This window comes from Neophocaena asiaeorientalis, unplaced genomic scaffold, assembly GCF_003031525.2.
Source record: "Neophocaena asiaeorientalis asiaeorientalis breed wild unplaced genomic scaffold, Neophocaena_asiaeorientalis_V1.1 scaffold258, whole genome shotgun sequence".
Lineage (NCBI taxonomy): Eukaryota > Metazoa > Chordata > Mammalia > Artiodactyla > Phocoenidae > Neophocaena > Neophocaena asiaeorientalis.
In genome coordinates, this window is record NW_020172591.1 from 4691901 (window position 1) to 4712477 (window position 20577).

General features: G+C 42.8%; 1 protein-coding gene across 3 annotated transcripts in view; it reads right to left on the minus strand.

The window, feature by feature from the left end:
• Positions 1-1891: 1891 nt before the first annotated feature.
• PLEKHM3 (pleckstrin homology domain containing M3) overlaps positions 1892-20577 on the minus strand; it is a 192708-nt gene continuing 174022 nt past the window's right edge. For 2 of the 3 annotated variants that reach the window (XM_024738306.1, XM_024738308.1), the window contains exon 8: positions 1892-7465. In XM_024738306.1, coding sequence (XP_024594074.1) covers positions 7288-7465 — 178 coding nt within the window. In that variant the 3' untranslated portion in view covers positions 1892-7287. The remainder of the gene's footprint in view (positions 7466-20577) is intronic. The other variant, XM_024738310.1, reaches the window with a different exon arrangement.

The window sequence follows — 20577 nt, forward strand, 5'->3', positions numbered from 1 at the left end:
GGGGGGGGGGAGGAAAAAAATGGTGTCTCTTTCCACCCTCTGGAAATGTCTCCTTTTGATAATGTGAAAGCTTCCTGCAGTCATCCAGTCACTCAGGTTTACCGCCACTGGGGGGAAGCTAACCCATCCCGTGAATCAGATGAATAGGGGCTCTGGCTACATTGTGTCTGGTTTGGTTCAGTGAAACATTAACTCTTTCCTTTTTATTGTGGATTGTGGCAGGTTTCTTGTGAAGATGAGGTCCGGTTGTTCCTTGGACAGAATGGGCGTGAGCCCCACTTGGTTTCCTGAGGGTGGAGGAGGGGCAGCTGGGCATGAACTTGTCTAGGTGTGTCTTAGAGACTGAGGCTCAGAGTCCACCTGTGGTAAATGTTTAACCAGAAGCACCTTTTCTGCTCTCTTCAATGTCTTTCTTTGAACAAGTGAGTTTAAATGGTGCTTTTGAAAGGTTCCAGGTGGACGGTTGTGCCCGTAGCCTTTTGGTGGCAGGGCGAGGCCAGCCCCGGGAAGGTAGTACAGATATTTCCAATCACCTGTTAGTTCCCAGAGGGCTGCTGTCCTCGCATAGACAACTTCTCTCTACTTTCACTCTTTGCTTTCAAAGTATGGTCTTCAGGAATGAACAGTGGCCTTGCCTAATGGCCTACTGCCTCGCATTTGTCCCTCCTGATTTGGAAAGCACAGTGGCGAGATGAAACCCAGGCAAGAAAGCCTGGGGAAGAGCTGTGGCAGACACTCCATGTGGGAGCTTGGGCAACTTTGTCTCAGACCTGAAAGAAATCATGGCCTGATTCGGCAAATGAGGCCTGTAACACTACATCTGCAACTTTTTAAAAGTTATACTATATTTTTCATGAGCATAGGAAGGGCTGATGAGAATATTGAGGTTGAAGAATTTAGAAAAAAACCAAAGTCTATCTGCAAGATTAATATTAAGAGCTATTACATAATTTTATATATTATATGACTAATATATATATTATAGCTCTTAATCACTGAGCTGAATCACTTTGCTGTACACTTGAAACTGATACAACATTGTAAACCAACTATACTTCAACTTAAAAAAAGAAAAAAAAATTAAGAGCTATTTTAAAGTCCCCAGTAGCTCACTTTCAATAAAGCTCAAATCTTGACTTTGAATTAACATCCAGGGCTCATCTTGGGCTTTCGCCATCCCCGCAAAAAACAGCATTTTAATAAGTTGTTATGGGAAGAGAAAACACTTTCTGCATTGTTTATTGAGAGAGAGAGAACTTTATACATTAGGAACTGGTGCACTTAAATTGTATGACATATGACCATAAAAACTAGGGGTCTTGTCCACAACACAGCTTCATTTTATATTATTACAGTTACTGATATTTAAAAAATGATGTAAACAAAATATGGATAAGTTATGCCAAAACAAAAGGCAATAAAATCCAGAAAACGGAAACAACACATATATAAGTTACCACATTAGATATTACAAATAGCTCAACACAGAGTGACATAGTAATAGCCCAAACCTCCAATTTTAGACAGTTCTGTACGGCATGAACAGAAGTAAGGGAAAATGACACCGATCTGACCCAGGAGCGTTAAGAACAAGTTGTGCAGAAGCCTTCCGCACCCCACGTTCAATACTTGTCATTTGCAACCTACACATTTTCCCTCCTTTTACTGTTCCCTAAAGACAGGTTTTTTTCCCTTAAATGTTCTAAGGTAGGTTCTTCACAATAAGATCCTGATAGGTGTCCAAAATTAGAACGTCAGCCTCCGGTGGTGAAAGCCGAATTTAACAGCTTGGTGGACTGCCCATGCCACACAGAAGTGCTTTCACCACAATTCTTCCAAGAGGCTTCTCACTCTCCACTTGGAAAACAGGTGGCAAAATTAAAAAAAACATACAGTAAAGGAAAAAATCCTTGTGTTTGTGTAATTTTTTCATCTGAAAAAGGCTAAGTTCACTGACTTTACAGATTTGAATCTGAATAACTGGTTTAATTTCTCTACCCATTGGCCTTGGTAACGTTGTGACATTCCCCTGAGTTTGGTTAATGAAAAGCAAAAGCAAACAAAAAGAGTGATTCGAAAAACAGCGTAAAACATTATGTAGTTGTACCTTTTGTATTTCCTGGTAAGTGTCAATGGCTCCAAGTAGTATTTCCACCAGTCTGATTTGACAATGTGTTTCCAACAGGAATCCTTGTACTCATGAGGATAAGGCACCAGGTTAAATGAAGGTGAAAGGTCTGACATGCTTAAGGAACATGCAGGCTCCGAGCTTGCCTGTATAAAGAGCAGCCAGCAGGGAAGAAGCAAAGTGATCCGTATTGAGGCAAAGGGTCCTGCAGGCCTCAAATGGGTCAGATAGTCTAGACTAGAAACACTAGGCAGTACTGTAAGGCACTCCTACGGGGAAAAGAATCGAATGCAACGGCCAACATGAGAAGGAGCCACAGGGCCCAGTGGTCCACCAGCCAGTTTACCAGCCAAGAGGCCTGAATCTGGGCTCAGGACTGGGGCAAGGAAGATCAAGGGAAGGGGAGAGAGGCTGGGCTGCCGCTCAATGGCCTAGGCGGGAATCTTGCTGTGCTAAGAGTTGCTGCAAGCGTCTGAATCTTCTACCTGGGTAACAACTGGCTTCACTCCAGACCTTTTTAACAAGATGGTGTCTCTTTCCACTGGGAGGAACCAAAGTGAAACAGCAGCTCTTTTTTCACTTGAGGTTAACAGAGCCTTCCATCACATTGGAGGCCACTGTAGGGGGGAGAGGGCCCTATCAGCCCATTTAAAATAAAAGTCCTGACAACTGTGGGTGTGCTTGGGAGGGTGTTCCACACTTTTCTTTTGACTTTAATCTAGAGTTTGACAATGACTTGGGGTGCTGGGACTTAACTGTCGAGACACTGTCCCACATGATAGAAATCACATTTGTCTGCTCAGATGAACCAAGCAGGGCTTGTTCACCCATCACCGGGTTCAAGTAGTCGAGTCGGGCAGTTAGTTCTACTAGGGTAGAACTGAGGGTTAGAAGAGTGGTGCAGGGTACACAGCACTCGGAGCTGTGTTGTTAATGCCCAGTTGTTAACAAGAACCAGGGAAAGGAAAACGGAGAGTGTTTCCGATGACTCAATTCAGGCCAACGAGGGCATGTTCACTTCTTTCAGTTTTGCCCCCAATTCTCTGCTTTTTCACATTATCTTAGAGGAAGGATAGTAGTGAGGCAGAAAACTTAAGAAATAAGTGGGGAAACCGCACGCATCTCTCTTTACTGGGAGAAGTAAAAAAAAAAAAAAAAAAAAAAAAAAAAAAAAACCTTTGTGTTGACTCCAGGAGTTGAAGGTTTACTTCACAATCCAGTTATTTCAACACAGATCAGTGAAGTTAAGGAAGTCCGCCCAAACACAAGAACTGCAGCATTGGCTTAACCCTAAATTAGGAGCAGAGTGTACTCAGACAATGCCTCTCCGCAGAAAATGTTACTAAACATTTGCGGCCTCTTGCAAGTCCTACCCTGATAGAGTAATTTACGTATGGCCTTTTCTGGCTGATGGGTAGGGAAGAAAGCCACCGGTTTGGAAGCCAAGCCTTTTCAGGAAGGTATGGGAAGAAACTATCCAGTGTCAATGTTCAGTGTGTACAGATGCAGAGACAAAAACAGAGGCCAGACCCCATGCAGGGGCACTCACTCCAGCTTAGCAAAGGCTGCCTACAGCAGCTAGAGCGGTGTGAACAGCTTGGCTCTCACCGCAGCCGGAAGGAAATCATGGCCCAGTCCCTCAGTGGGAGTCTGAAGGACACCACTGGGTTGGTTGGAAACCACAAATCCCAAGTCCTAGAGATATTCCCTTTTCAGTAGAGGCCTATTCTAGAAGAATCCAAAAGCGATTGCCTTCTCAGCTAATCAAGTATTTAAGCTCCTAAAAAGACTACCCTTTAGCACAACAAACATGAAGATGACTATAAATCAGTCCCCTGAAAAGGTAATGAAGCAAAGGGGGAAGATGAGAGTTTACATGGTTTTCATATAAAGAGCATTCAACTTTGAGAAGAGCCGACCTGGAGAGAACATGACTCCCATCCCAGTTGAGTGCTTTTTAAGTACTTTGCGGCCTTCCTGCCGCGGTGCAAACTGAGGTCTATTTTAGGAACTAGCCTTTTTACTGCAGGGTGAGATGCCAACATTTCACCAGGGTTGGACTGTCTCACACATGAGTTCCTGGCACCGTGCGGAGGGATTTCCTCAAGTGATACACCAGGGAATGGGCCTTTCAAGAGAAAAGAGGTTGTCCTGAGTCGGCTGCCAGCTCTAGGAGATTAATTGGCCATTTTCTCATGTGCTTTATGGGCAAGATATTTAATATGAGATGAAAAACGGACCATGAGGGAAAGCAGGTATTAGCCTGGTCTCAAGGAGGTGGTAATCCACAGATCTGCTTTTGTTTCGACAGTCGCTAAGCAGTGGAACAATTGCCTACAGTGCCCCAGGTAATTTGTTAGCGCTGAAAACAGTAAGGGCGTCCATGTGCGCTAAGGCGTTCTGGGCTGACAACAGCAATTTTGAATTTTCGTGGCAGACCCAACTCCTAAGGCGGCTCTGCTCTGTCCCATTAGATTTGGGTGGTGGTGGCTGAGCGTGTCATGTGGGCCTGCGGCCGGCACCGGCCAGGCTGTCAGGGCTCCACGAAGAGGAGAGAAAACAGAAGCAGCTGGGGTATGGTTCCAGGTCTGGGTAGCTGATGATGATAGCACATTCGTTTTCTCCCCCCACCTTTTCAAAATAAGCAGAAAATGATGTGGGTGGAAAGTTCTCCTTATGAGTTCACAGGGACTGCAAATATTCAGCAGTGCCTCTAAATGGGCCCGGTGAAAGCAGAAGCCTTGAGAACAGATATCCAGAGTGTCACCCTGACTTTCGGTGGGTCTGGCCCCGGGTGCCTGTGAGATGGGACAGGAAATTCTGTACATACAGTGAACACGCTAGAAGGGGAGGAGACGGCCTTGCGCTTCAGGTCTCCCAAATGCAATGTGCTGGGGACGGCCTCGCTGACAGTCGGAATCACAGATACATTAATTACGGCAAAGGCAGAAGTAAGCTAGAGTGACAGGGAGCTGCGGGGGAGGGAAAAAGGCACTGTGCCATCAGAGCACATCTGTTTTATAATAAGCAGGTCTATAATTCTCATGTGAAAGATCATGTTCTGCTATCTTCACTGAGGCTGGAAAATATAAATACTGTATTTCACGAAAGGGAGGAGGAAAGGGGAGATGATCAAATTTGTTTGCCTGTTTGCCAAGTGCTTGAGATTTTCCACCCTTTTTCTTTTGTGTGCGACAGTCTCTATAAAGTGGAGTGGGGTGGGCGCTGGGGGGAGTCAACTTGTTTTTCTAAGAGTAAAATGCACCGTAAGGTGTCTCATGAATAGCGCCCTGGCCTTTTAACAAGTTTTCATGCCTTGGTTATAGCTACTGTATAATCAGAAAATAAATGCATGCGTGGTGCTGAGCTATTACATTGAAATGTATGGCCTGAGGCCAAAGGAACTGGCATGGGTAGAGAGGTGAAATGCTCACAGCCAGCAGTCTGCACAAAAGTGAGTCTGAAATGTCTCTTCTCTAAACGGATGGAAGCATCACGAGTTGGGATCCGGAGGGAGCCGGGTGTGGTGGAAAGGAGCAGTGGGGTTAAATGTCCCATGGACTTTGTGAGCCACTGATTCTCCAGATCCTACTAGCAGTGAAACTACTAAACCATGAAGGCATTGAAGGCATCTGCTCAGTGGAAATATACAGGATCTTCTCATACAGCCTATTGAGAATTGTTTCAATACAAGCTTATTTTTCTGTTCTGGAAAGAGTTAAGGTGGAAGGAATGGGAGCCACGGTTTCCAGGGCCATCCTACCTGCCATTTGGGTCACAGTGACTGCTACGCTGGCTCTTAAAAGGGCACTGCAGAGGGAGAACATTCCCCCGCCAGATGCCTAAGCGAGTCATTCTATTTCTTATTCCTATATTATCCTAGTACTTTTCATTTCAGTTTATGGTGGCAATTGCATATGTGTATATATATTTATTTAAATCATATCAGATTTAATTCATTAATTGTATTTGTAAGTTTGGTATTTTCCTAATAGTCTAAAGTTGATATTTTAAAGCTCCAAGTTACTCTGATTTTTCAAGACAATTAAAAAATATGAAAGCAGAAGTAGTTACATTGACAAGTTAAAAGTCAAAATGAGAGGGCAATGAAAAACAGTGAAAAATAAAGCACTCATAATGAATAGGTGGGAATCGCCTACACAGGATTCTGTGAAAAGAAATTGCAGACCATCTCCTGGAATGTCCGTACTCTACGTCTGACCTCCTGGTCTATAAACTGATGTATTTAACAACAATCCTAGGCAATTTCCTCAGGCCAGCACCATTAAAAAACCGTAACTGTCACTCATGAAACTCCTGGAAGACTGGTCTTAAGAGAGCCATGTTTCCAGCCTGGCAAATACCGTGGAGCGTCACATCACTGGGCGGGCGTCGGGATTCGTACCAGCAAACAGACCGACAACATGTAGGTTACTGAGGTCTTTTCTCAAGCAAAACCCTTTCTGAGATTAACTTCAGAACCAGCACCAGCTCCTCTAATAAATTAGGGACACATGCTTTCTGTCAGAGGGAGCTCGCACTCCTGATTTCCAAGCCATTCAGCTCAGCTGAGGTGATCTCTGCCTCTGCGAAGATACCGAGGTGAGAGCCAGGGACACAGGGTCCTGGAAGGACACAGGGTCCTGGAAGGATCCAGGAGTCATTGCTGTGTTTTGAAGATTTTCTTATGAAATATGATGATGGGTGCTTGCCTCAGTTACCTCATCCTTTGTGAAGGCTAAAAATAAATAACACAAAAATAACTCGAAGCACTGTTGCTCTGCAGGAAATGCTTTCTCCTGTGTCCTGTGTAATAAACGGCACTTGAGGGCCGAAAAAAAATGTCTGAACTATAAAGCCTTGTGTGTAAAACACGTTTTGCTTGGGAGCAAGCAGCTGGAATTCATGGCTAAGTATAATTCAGCTATTGGTAATTTTTTGAGCCACAAAGCTCCACGGACCTTTAGGACAACGACTTATACAGAACATACGTACAGGACGTATAGGTATGTGTGTGTGTACATGTATAAATATATATCTACATCTAGCTGAGGGTGAGACGTACTCTTCTTCCAGAGGGGTCTAACTGGCTAGTTAGGAAGCCATTGGGACTGATGGATGGTTGAGAGGTCACTGCCCGGCCTTGGGCTCCCGCTGAGTCAGGTGTTCTGGTAGGACAGCTCAAACATGTTGCAAGCCTCCTCCAGGCTCTCGTCCATGTTCAGCCTCCGCCAGAAAGACTTCTGCTTCATCTGCAGCTCTCGACGGACACACCTTGGGCAGGGGACAGACTTTTCTTTGCATTCAGAGTGGAAAACGGCTCCACAGCTTTCACACCTGCAAAAGTCAACCACGGAGATGATGAGCAAGGTTGAAATGGGCAGGATGCCGGAAGTCCAGTGGCCTCTGTGCAGCTCGGGCCACAGCCTTTTATTCCGGCTAGCCCTGCCCCTGGGAAGAGACATGACTCATAGAAATGGGCTCCTCCCTTTTCCAAAACGCTCAAGGTTGAATTTCACTGGAAAAACATACCTTTTTTTTTTTTTTTTTTTCTGATTAGAACTAGCATGGGGGAGGCTTCTGGCTTCTGGGTGGAGGGGAGTCAGCAGTCAGCTAATCCTTTTTTTTTTTTTTTTTTCTGATTAGAACTAGCATGGGGGAGGCTTCTGGCTTCTGGGTGGAGGGGAGTCAGCAGTCAGCTAGCAGTTTTGTGACCATGGTGACGATGAACTGAGCTCTAGAAGCTCCGTGTGTTAGCTCCCCTGAGAAAGAAGTGGGGGTAGTGACTCTAGGGTGAAGTGACAGAAAATGAGTGAAGTGCCCTGCCAACTGAAAACACGCCCAGCACCGGTGACAGCCCCTGCATTACAGCTGTGAAAATGTGACTCTCCACTTCCGCTAACAAGAGCCAAGTGGTTCCCTGTGACTCCCTGCCTTTGACACTGTGGAGAGGTAAAATGACACATTTTCATTTTCTGAATGATATCCTGTGGTTTGCTGCTCTTCTGAGTTTTTTTTAAAAATTAGGAAGCCCCTCAACCTTTAGAAATCTACTTGCATAACACAAGTAAAGCATGAGAGAGTGGGGAAGAGAATTTTTTTTAAAGAAAAAAACAACACACAGATATTGTAATTTATAGAGAGGAGACATTCCAGGTGGATGACTAGTTTGTTGTTTGGCTCGGTGGAAGCCTGTACAGGAGTCGAAATGGCTGTTTTTCCTGCAAAGTCTTTAATAATGAGTAACTGACAAGCACAACTATAGCTGCTCCAGTGGGTGGCTTGCCAGTGTGGATTAAGTTCTCATACTTCCACACATGAGTGACAACCGACTACAACCTCATCCCGGGAGCCCAGGGAATTGGGCTCGCATGTTTTGTTCAACCAGCAATATCGATGGAGGGTCCAGCACTGGACCAGTTTCAAAGATAGCTGTGAAGGAACCAGTCCTCAGGGCTCAGCCTTATCCCTCTTGCCTGGGTGTAGGATGGTCTTTGGGGCGCCATTCCCCGGCCTGCTACTTACTTACCACTCAGGACTCAGAAAATTTGATCAAAGGAGGATCTTCCCATCCACCCTCGTATCCAGGAGAGAAGGTAGTGACTTAGAGGGAGAGGGGCTGTATCTACCAGCTGAGAGATAAAAAGACAGAAGCTTCACTGCACCCAGCAGTCTCTACCCCCAGCTCAGATCTCTGGGCCAAATATAGCATAATAGCGGTTAGGAGAGCAGGCAGAGTGAGATGGCCTGATATCAATCACTTCAAATCACTTTCTGCCTGTATGACTGCTATAGACTGAATTGTGTGCCCCCCCAATTCCTATGTTGAAGCCCTAACCTTCAGTGTCTCTGTATTTGGAGATGGGGTCCTCGGGAAGTAATTTAGATTCAATGAAACCATAAGGGTGAGCCCTGATCTGATAGGATTCGTGTCCTTACAAGAAGAGACAACAGAGAGCTCTCTTTCTCTTCCCCTGCGTGTACTCAGAGGAAAGGCTGTGTAAGGACCGAGGCAGGAAGGTGGCCGTGTGCAAGCCAGGAAGAGAGCTCTCACGGTTCAGCCCTGCTGAACCTTGATCTGGGACTTCCAGCCTCCAGAACTGTGAGAAGTAAACATCTGTTGTTTAAGCCACCCAGTCTGTGGTATTCTGTATGACAGCCTGAGCTAAGACAGTTACTTGAGCAAGTTACTTCACCTCCCTGAGCTTCAATTTCCTTATCTGCTAAGTTGGATTTCCATTAACACCCGCCTGCCTCATCTGGTGTTACGGGGCTTTACACAGTTCCTGGCACCTGGTAAGTGCTTAATAATACAGCCAAGACGGCGCCTTCCAGTGTAAGCGGTTACCTGCTGCCTTTCTGCAAGCCTGCATTTTAGCCTGATTTCACTTATGTCACCATGGTGACCTGAGGACACCTTGATCAACCCCCTCATTTCAGAGAGAAGAAAGCTGAAGTTCTAATAGGGCTAGTGGTTGTCTCATGAGGACACAGTGAGTTAAAAGACAGAGTTGTGACTAGAACCCAGAACTCCTGGCAGCCCAGCCAAGGCTCGTACTCAGCCCTGGTCATCTGAGTGAGAGCGGGTTACCATGAGGGAAACGCAGGGGTTCAAGTTAGAACCCTGGTGTTCAAATCTCAAATCTTTGAGGGATCTTGGGCGTGGAATTTACATTCTTGGTGCTCTGGTTTCCTCATTTGGAAAATGCTGCCCACAATGACCTCCTTCCTACTCACTCAATGGGGTCCTGAGACGAAAATGGGTGGATGTATGTGCAAGGGCCGTTCAAATGGCAAGTGCTCTGAGGAACAGGCGAGGGTGACACCACCTCTCATGGTGACACTGGTACCTGCCCTTCCTGACTGGAGCTGCGCTGGCTGGGGTCATCTCTATGATCTTTCTGCCCTCAGCCCCTCCCTCCTTCCCAGGAAGAGTAGGGCCAGGCATGAAGGTCAGACTCAGGTGTCCTAGTGCCTCTCTTGTCTGGCTGGCTCTTCCCCAGTGTCAGTGGCTTTGTCCCCAGTGGGTCACACCTCTGTAACCTCCTACCACTGAAGTGATATGAATGGTAACTTTATCAAATAAATTTCCTCCTTTCTGCCTCCTTTGTCCTTCTGACTTAGTGACTTATACACCTAGGGATGTTGCCCTAGGGCAGTAATTGATAAGGAGAGAACCACCGGGTTCCTTTAGTACCACTCCCTTATCTCTGCTGATTCCCCCTCCCACCCCAGCTGTGAGTGAAGAGGTTGAGTCTTATCAGATATTTCTGGTGCAACAAACACCCATGGGGTGATGGAGGGACCAAGTACACCTGCTCTTTCTAACCAAAGGTCAGTAACAGAAAAAAAAAAAGTCTGAGATAAAAAATTAATGATTTCAAAACAGAGCCAAGTCCTATTTTTTCTAACAATTTGTAACCCAGCAGGCATCTTTTGATCTGTATAATGGACAGAGTGATCAATGACTTTCCCTATTTCAGAGACTGTATTGTTAATTTCCCCCCGATTTTCTCTTTAAAGGAAAAGAACAAGGGCAGGAAAAGGAAGGAGGAAGGGAAACTGTTTCTCGCATAAGAGTTATGTAGCTCTGTGATATAAATATAATGTGCAGGAAAAATATTTACATTAATTTTGTAATTTTCTCATATTCTTTGAGAATAGGGCTTTATTAAAAAGAACCTTTCACTTTAAAAGGATTCACTGGCTCCTTAGTGTTTACTGAATTTCCTGACTGTATATAAAATTTAACAAACATAACTTTTTAGGAATACATCTATTTATTTATTTATGGCTGCATTGGGTCTTCGTTGCTGCAAACGGGCTTTCTCTACTTGTGGCGAGCTGGGGCTACTCTTCATTGCGGTACACGGACTTCTCATTGTGGTGGCTTCTCTTGTGGCAGAGCACGGGCTCTAGGTGCGCGGGCTTCAGTAGTTGTGGCTCGTGGGCTCTAGAGCGCAGGCTCAGTAGTTGTGGTGCACGGGCTTAGTTGCTCCGCGGCATGTGGGATCTTCCCGAACCAGGGCTCAAACCCGTGTCCCCTGCAATGGCAGGTGGATTCTTAACCACGGTGCCACTAGGGAAGCCCTAGGAATACATCTTTTATACAAGGCAAATCTACCAATGTAATCTGTGCAGAAAATTGCCACAGATAGTGAAAGAGTAATGTCCCTTTGGCATTCCTCAGTGATAAACCAAACGAAAGCCAGCACCTTCATTTCTGAGTCATCCGGTCAAGCAGTCAGCAGTTTCACTGCTTTTTGGTTGTTGCTGTGCCCCACGGGGATCCCTTCCCAGTGTCATGTCACAGAGGATGCGGCTGTAGGGACACATACTTGCTATTGACCAAGGGCCATCCAATGGGCTTTTCCATTTTCTTGAAAACATTCATTACTTAATCCAGGAGTCTCAGCCTTGGCACTGCTGATGGTTTGGGACAGAGAGTCCTTTGCTGTGGGGGGCAGTCCTGAGCACTGCTGGATGTTTAGCAGCATCCCTGGCCTCTACCCACTGGATGCTAGTGGCAAACCCCGCTCCTCCCTTGTCAATGCCTCCAGACACTGCTAAACGTCCAAATGTCCCCTGGGTGGGTGGTTGGGTGGGAGATCTTCCCAGTTGAGAAGCACTGACCTAGCCTATCTGAATGAGGCATCACAGAGGGGGTACCCAGGGAGTACGTAAACAGTGCCCTCCCCAGGTGGAATTTGCAAGTGTCACCTGCTGGCTTATGCTAATACCAACCAATAAGATCCAGCGTGGTGTATTTATTCATATCGTTTTCACAAATACATATTTTAATACATCATTTGATTAACACAGCTGAGACTCACTAGCATTAACCATACTGTGGTTGCTAAAATTAACTGAGGACATCGTTTAAGAAGTCAATACCCATGACACAATTCTGTGCATTGACTAGTAACCTTCAACTTTTTATCAACTCACTCTGATTTTTCCATTCTCCCCAAAGGCCATCTTGGTGGTTGACCCTCCATCACATTTATTCGCTCTTTGGCCAAGAACTTCTGAGGTGTTTCTCTGTGGTGTTCTTTGCTTCTTCATATCCTATCTAAGCCAGCTAGAGAACCAAAACCAAACACTTTAGTATTTGCCCCATAAAATAATTTGCTTCTACCTAATTGTGAAGCAGTTAGGTTTTAGCAACTTCTACAATGGAAAAGAGACCAGTAAAGTACCAGCGAGGCCACTTACTGCAGAGGGGAGAGCTCAACTAGAGAGAGGAACCCTTAGTTCTTGGCCCAGTGGCCCTAGCATCACTGGGATCTTGGGGGAAGTTACTTCATCTCTGAACCTCACTCTCCACAGAAGTCAAAGAGAAAGTTGGATTAGATGGTATCTAAGGTTCCTTCCAACCTGCAGATTTTGTGCAGGGGAAAAAAGGCTACTCTGGCTTTTATCCTTCTCTTTCTAAAACCTTCTTGCCCCAAGGTCTGTGGATGAATGACAGGGAATGTAGCTTTGCTGGCCCCTCCTCAGAAAACCTCAAACTGACAAGCTGGGAATGAATGAGATAAGCCTTAAAGTGAAGAACATCACTTTACATTTTATTTATTTGCATTGATTAATCAAGCTATGAAATAGCTTATATGTACTAGTGCATACAGCTCTGATTATCAGGAATTTGGCCAAAAGGAGCTGACTCTGTCCCTTCAAATAAAATTTCAACTAAACATTAAAGACTCCTTTTTAAGCCTCCTCCCAATCTTCCTCAGCATCCCTTTTCCCCAAGAAAAAAACCCCAGAATTGTTAAATGTTGTGGGGTTTTAATTTTTATTTTTATTGGTGGGGACTGGCTAGAGGCAGTAGTCATTTACCACCCTCTATGGAAGTACTTTTGTGTTTTAAACATTGGGACAGCCACACTGGAGTGGACCAGGTGCATATCAGCACTGGATATACCAGAGGATGTGTGAGGAGAAAGGAGTAACTCAAGGTCTGCTTCTACAGAAGCTCTAGGGGGCAATGCCATTAATGATCTGTGTATGCCCTGGCACACTGGTCCCCTTCCTTGGGACAGGGGCAGGGGAATATCGCCACCATTTGGGGGCAACGCAAATCTCATTCTATGTCTTAACAAAGGCATCATGGAACAAGACTCTATACATTTTATAAACAGTCTTTGACCTAAAACTTAGCTTACTGACCTAGGGCAAACGAAAGAGAGGTCCAGAACCTAGAAATTGAATAGTCAATTGTCAAGAAATCGGACAGACAGGGTGTTCTTTTTATAGCTATCAAACTCAAGAAAACTAACCTGTGACAAACTAACAGAGCTAAATGTGTGCAGGGAGAAAGGTTTGCTTCTCAAATACTATGGCGAAGAAGCAAGAATTCCTGGCTGCAGAGAGTTTCCTGTTCTGAAATGCTAATGACATGGGGCCAATTAGAGACAGGCTGGCGATGGCTTTGTCTGTGCCCTTCCAGATTCTAGCTGTACACAGGGAGGTCGCAGGAAGCTGCTAGAGGTCTCTGCCCCAGGTTGAGGTCACTGAGATGCTTCTGCTCTGTTCATGTTGGGTTCTTCCCCCGCTGCATTTTTATTTTTGGCTCAGGCAATGACCTCAGATATTTCACTAGGACTGAAATTCAGGCTTAGTTTGGTTGGATCTCTGACAAGCGAAAGACAGGCCCACAGAGCAGGGTAGAGCTTTGGCTGATTTCCACTCAGTAGAGCCCACAACGAAAAGGGTGGGGTGCAGAAATAAGTGCAGGTTATCAGGCATGCGAGTGCGGTTTGGTGTATGGCTACTATGTAAGACGCCTCATAGGGTCACCAGATATTACTGGTTTTTCCAAGAAACCATGATGATTATTTAAATCTCTTAGCTAAGGGAGGTAGTTATTGGGGCCTGGTTATTTTAATGTTTTGGGCTGGTGTTTTCTTCTGTTCTTCAGGAAGTGAATGTAAGCAAACAATTTATAATTTGCTTAAATAGGAAATCAGCCAGTATCATATATCGCATATGCCTGCATGTGTGTGTGTGTATATGTGCTATGTATGTGCTTACATACGTATATGTATGCTGTTTAGAAGAATGCACAGAACATGTTATTAAACGTTCAAAGGTAAAATGAATTAAATATGATTTAAACAGATGATAGAACCTAACAGATTCATCCATTTGCGGGAAATAGAGCTAAAATAAAAGAATTGTTGACACATAATTTCAGTAAGAAACTGATTATGGTTGGTGCTGCTGGGTGGGAAGGGTCCAAGATTCACGGCCGCTGCCTGGAGCACCACCTCCAGTCAAGCCTTGTGCCCCTATAGTTTGCCCCAGGAGAAGCAGCTGGGAAAGGGAGGAAGAGGCAAAGGGTCTGGTAACGGATTACAGAACTCTCCTGGCTCCTTGCAGAGCGAGGGAGGAACTGCATTTGGGTCTATCACATTTAGGGTTGTTCACTGTGATTTTTTTTTCTTTTTTTGGCTGGGGGTAGGGAGGTGGGGATTGAAAAGGTATTCATAACGTTTGACTGGAATTATATGAGACTAGAAAAGATCCAGCTCCTTTGGCTAAATGTCTGGCAGATTGAGGCATGTACGTGCTAATTTGTAAATCTATTCTAGTAGTTCTGCTTTGTAAAATGCACATACAGTAAAATCAAATTAGATATTTAAATTAGGCAATATCTATATGGCCCTTTGCCCCTATTTTTATATAAATTATCCTTATAATAGCTCTCCTATTTGTTTTCCCTTCTTTAAATAAGTCAGTCAGTCAGTAAATAGATAAAAATGAAATGAAATACTAAAATAACTGGTGGCTTATCTGGTCCCAGAACTAGTAAATGGTGATCAACTTGGGACTTGATTCCAGTCTTCTGACTTAAATCTGGCCCTCTGTCCCCAGTTACTAGCCACATGGTCCTTTAAGTTATTCAGTATATCCCCATATACCTGCTAAGACTCAAATCTGGGAAGAACAATTGGTATGCCCTGCAATGATCTTTTTATTTACATTTTAATCCCTGCAGTTAATTAAGGAAGGTTTTTTCTCCCCCCTGATTGCAGCCCACAAAGCATTTGGCTTTCACAGGTCTTGCACTTTCAGTTTGTAAACCAAGCTCAGCTAATACGTTTGACAAGTGCTTTACTTAAAATCTTGGCTTTGAAATAGAATGTAAACAAGGGTTAATTAATTCATTTGTCAATTTTGCTATCCTGCTGGGGACAATACCTCACCATTTTCTTTAGTGCAAATGCTTAATAAATGCTTCTTGCTAATTTGCAGGTGGTGACAGGACTTCTCAGTAATACTCTATGTATGTAAAATCATAATAGATTTGACCTGAATGAAATAGTTTTTTGGGGATAGGGTAAAACTGGAATTTCTGACACTTCTAAGGTTTTTTTTAAATGGTTCACCTGGCAGGTAATATCATTCTCAACAGACAAATGTCCATCACTTCTTGGGATTACTTCAGGATTTAAAATTTTTCTATAATATCTGGAAAAAGAATCTATTGTAATTGTACCCATTAAAGAACCATAAATAAGAGCAATGGCTTTCTGTAAAAATCTCTAAAGTAGTTCAAAACACCTAAGAGTCCAAGAGATGTTCAGAAATGTCTTGCTACGTCTAAGACAAAGGCAGTAAATATAAGAATTTATTAGGCTAATGCAGATTTAAAAAAATTATCTTGGCTTATATATGGACTTATGTTAATTTACCAGCCTACCTTTATAATGTAAAACTGAAAAATTTAACTGTCAAGGTTTTGAAGTAAACCTCTTTAAAAGAAATAATAATTTATAACGATGGTATCTAAGACTCTTGAATGGGATTTACTTGTATTTAACATATTACATTTCAGTTCCTCAAAGCACTAAGACACTTAATGGAACACAAAAGAAACTGTCAAGCACGGGTACATTAGAAAAATGCAGAAAAGTTCAGAAGGTAAATCTAATTTTATAAACAGCATGATTAGTTGCTTAGGAATAAGTTAGTGATGTAAATTTAAAAGGAGAAAGGCATTCAAAGTGTTTTGGCATTAATTTACACTGTTCCCCTATTTGTCTCTTCTCACCAATACATTCTGTACAAGACAGTATTACATCATTTTCTAATACTCAGTGTGTTCTGGGCCAATGGTTCTAAAAGTATGGTCCGTGAACTAGCCAAACCAGCATCGCCAGAGAATTTGTTGGAAATGCAAATTATTGGGTTCCATGCCAGACTTACTGAATCATAAACTACAGAGTGGGGCTTGTCAATCTATGTTTTAACAAGCCCTCCAGGGAATTCTGATGAATAAGAAAACTTTGAAAACCAATGCTCTAGGCCAGTCATTTCCAAAGACAGCTGGGCGGTCTAATATACTAGACAGGGCTGTTCTAAACACTTAGAACAAAAACACGGACTTTGCAAAGTGAAATAGGAAGTGATATTAATTACTGTTTTTACATAGGGCTTTATATTTATATCTATTAATATTTTCCCATAGCTGGTATATAAGAATCTCATTTTATTTTGCTTTTCTTAATTACGATATGGAGTTGTTCCTGTATTTATTGGCCATTTGCATGTTTTTTCTGTATATTGGTTTGTGACCTTTGCCCATTTTCTAATGACTTTTATAGATTTTTTTATATTTACTTGGTCACATGTGGAAAATATCTCTCCAAGTTTCCTGTTTACATTTGCCTTTATCTGTAAAATTTTAGGCATTTAACATTTTAAAGATGTATTTGAAAGCATTTTGCTTTCATGACTTCTGGGTTTGTGTCAAGCTTACAGAGACCTTCCCCACTTTAAGATGACAAAAATATTCTCCCATCTTTTCTTCTAGTACTTCATGGGTTTTGTTTTGTTTCTTTTTTTTTTTACATTAAAATATTTGATCCAGTTGGAATTTATCTTGATGTAAGATGTATGGTAAAATCCAGCATTATTTTTCTTTCTCCAAATGGCTATTTGATTCCCAGTTCCTTTTATGGAATGATCCATTTTTGTTTCACTAATTTGCTGTGCTACTTTTATCGTGTGCTAAATTCCCATATTACCTGGGTTTATTTCCATACTTTCTGAAATCCTATTCCACTGATCTATTTTCCTATGCCAACACTATACTGTTTTATAATACATTTGTATATCTGGTAAAAATAGTCTCCCTTCAAGTAAACAACTTTAGAGTTTATAACCCTAAAGAGTTATAACATTCTATGTTGAATATATTAGCAAAGTTTACTGCTGCCCATCTTTATGTTAAATTAAAGAATTTGAAATGTAAATAATCAACCAATTAATTAAATTTATATTATAGGTTTATTTCTTAAGTTTATTTAAAAAGAGATGCACCTAGGGCTTCCCTGGTGGCGCAGTGGTTGAGAGTCCGCCTGCTGATGCAGGGGACACAGGTTCGTGCCCCGGTCTGGGAAGATCCCACATGCCGCGGAGCGGCTGGGCCCGTGAGACATGGCTGCTGAGCCTGCGCTCCACAACGGGAGAGGCCACAACAGTGAGAGGCCCGCGTACCGCAAAAAACAAACAAACAAAAAAAGAGATGCACCAGTATAAGCATCTCAGGTGGTCAAGGACCAATCCTGACTTTAGACATCTGACTTTTTGAACATCTCAGGTTTTTTTTTTTCATCTTTATATAGTGTCAAAGGTATTGTTTGACTTTTGGTGGGTTAAACTAACAGACTGTTTACATGTTTATAAAATTAGGAAACATTGTTTAATTTTTCAATAATGTGTAAATTTTTAGTAATTAAAATTATCCTAATGTGCTTGAACCAAGCATGTATTGGAAAAATAATGCAGTAATGCTTAAAACCTGGTACTATCAACATATAGTAACACTGAATGAGGGAAAAAGGCAAGAACAACAATGCCTGTTTTAACAGCCCCTTTGATTCGGTGAGAACATTATTTGGAACTTTTGCTTCCACTCTGCATATCAGTAAAAGCTGGATGGAACTGATAATCACAGTAATAAAAAGTTATGAATAGTTATGCTATGTACACAAGCAATAAATAGACACGTAAGACATCTGAAAGTCACTAAAAATTTTCTTTCAACACTGCACTGTGTATATTCATAAGACAGGACTAGGGTGGAGAAGGCTAGGTGGTAGTATATCAGCAAAGGAAACTCTCAAAGGGAGCAACGTGCTCACTCACTGGGGGAAGCCAGTGGTCACTCACTGATTAGCAATGTGCTTGCTAACTAATAAATAAGCCTTTTCTCTTTCATTGCCCCTGGGAGGTGGCTTGGGCAAGCCATCTAGAACCCTCAGTGAGAAAAACTGAGGTGAGAAACTTTTGTGGGGTTAGGCCCGGAGGAGGGTTAAGGACTGCTCTTAGGTACTTTCTAAGTATTAAGGTTCCCCTGATCAGGTCTCTCTCTTTTACAGTGGACCTTACGTACCTCCCAGGAAAGCTGAAAGCAGAGGAAGGGGAAAGTCACCTTTCGTGCTTTGCTGCTTTGACATTCACATCACTTGTCCCTAAAGCCCTGAACTGGTGCCTATTTCTGATACTGCAGGAGAGCCATGCCCCCCCTCAGTTTACCTCAGGTCTCACTCTCCCACCCTAATTCCATCCTTCCTCCCCTTCCCTGCCCCCCACCTCGTCTTCCCTACTGCCAAGGAAAATTGCTTGTTTCTTCACCCTCAATTCTGAAACTTTTCTTTCCAATCATTAATGTAAGCTGCTTTCCCATCTAAGTCTTTTAATTTAAATTTCCTGTCTCCTCACCATCTCTTTCTAGAAAACAAGTTTAACGCCCCTCGTAAAGAAGAGCTTTAAGATACTTCAACCTCCCTGCTCTCAAGGCCGAACTAGATCTTTTAGTTTAAGTTGTATCAGTCCAAGTTAGTGGCTTCTAAAGTTTCCAATGCAGTCTTTAAACCAGCCACTGATTCATTATTTGCAAGCAAGTCTATGTTATTGGTTTTATAAAAGGCAATTCCCACATTTCTGTTTTTCACATGAATTACCTCTTTTAATGCTCCCTTGCCCTGTTCTCTCACCCAAAGGTTACAAACTTCTTTCCATTAATTTAATTTTGGTGAGAACACCCATCGCCACTGCCAACCATCACCAGAAGTAAGTGAAACTAGTTGAGGGTATGTAGTCGTCTTTTACCCTCCTAGGATGCTCTGTGCATCCCTCAAATTTTAGGCTAGTGCTCTGGCAATAGGGTGAGGCAGAAAGGGTACCGCACTGGGGTGTGCCAGCCTGAATCTCCAGCTAGCTATGGGTGTGGTGTGGTGGGGGACACTGGCTTCCATGGGGGGTTGGAGGGGGTGGGGAAAGGGTGTGTGTTGTAGGACGTGGGGGTGATGGGCAAACGACTGCTAAGCTTCCCACGTTCTATGCTCTGTTATACTTCATTCCAAATATAATAGCAACTCTTGTATAGAGTGTAAACAGCTATGAACTGTGCCTTTATCTCTATTTTAAGTACTCTGAAAGAATCAGGAACCAAACAGATGATTATTAATGGTAGCTATAGATGGCACAGGCAGGTATTTCCTGATGCGGCATTGAGCGGTTTAATATTCAGAAAACTGAAGGGGTTTAATAAAGATACGATAATGCACATTAGATGCTGAAATAAAAACAAAATGACGACTTAAACAGGTTACTATCTGTGCTCCTGTAATTAGTTGGATGAAAAAGTCTCAAAATATCATAAACATATACTGACGAAACCAAGATACTGTTGTACCTCTGTAATTCTAAAGCACAGAAACAGTTCATTTCAGAACATATTGCTCAGTCTGAAAAGTCAACATTTTTTGTATGGAAAGGTAAATACTCCTTCTCTTCCCTATTGTGTATTCAGGTTACTTATTTACAGTTCCATGGGGAAGGAAAAAGCTCACACTAAGAAATGACCTAAAAGATGTTTTGAAAATTAAGTTATCCGGGTAGCTTAGCAAAGCTCAAATTTTTGACAGTAAAGTCTCCATTGGGCCAATAAAACACATCTGTCCCTAATATATAATAGAATGTTAGCTATCACTCGATAAAGTCAGGTCTCTTGGTGATGTCTACATTTAAACAGACAATTTCCCTGAAATCAGTTTAAAAGCTATTTAAAAGAAAAGAAAATACGTTGATAAGTACAGATTTGAAAAACTGAAGTAAACCATCCATTCATGAAGTACTTATTGAGCATTCACTGTGTGCTGTTCTAGATGTAGAGGATGGAGCAGTGAGCCAAAGAGAAAAAGTCCATTTCCTCATGGATCTTACATTATTTCAGGATGGCGGACTGAATCAATTTGAAATTATATCTTAATCCCTTTGGGTGAAATGTATCCAAAAAATCAGTCAACTTCACTGAAAACGTTATGACAAACCATCAGACAGACTAATACAAAATGCTAAGCAATGGAGCTGAAATAAAGCTTTTACAAGCTCTTACTTCTTTGGTCAATAAGAGCTTAAAACAGTGTCATACGCCT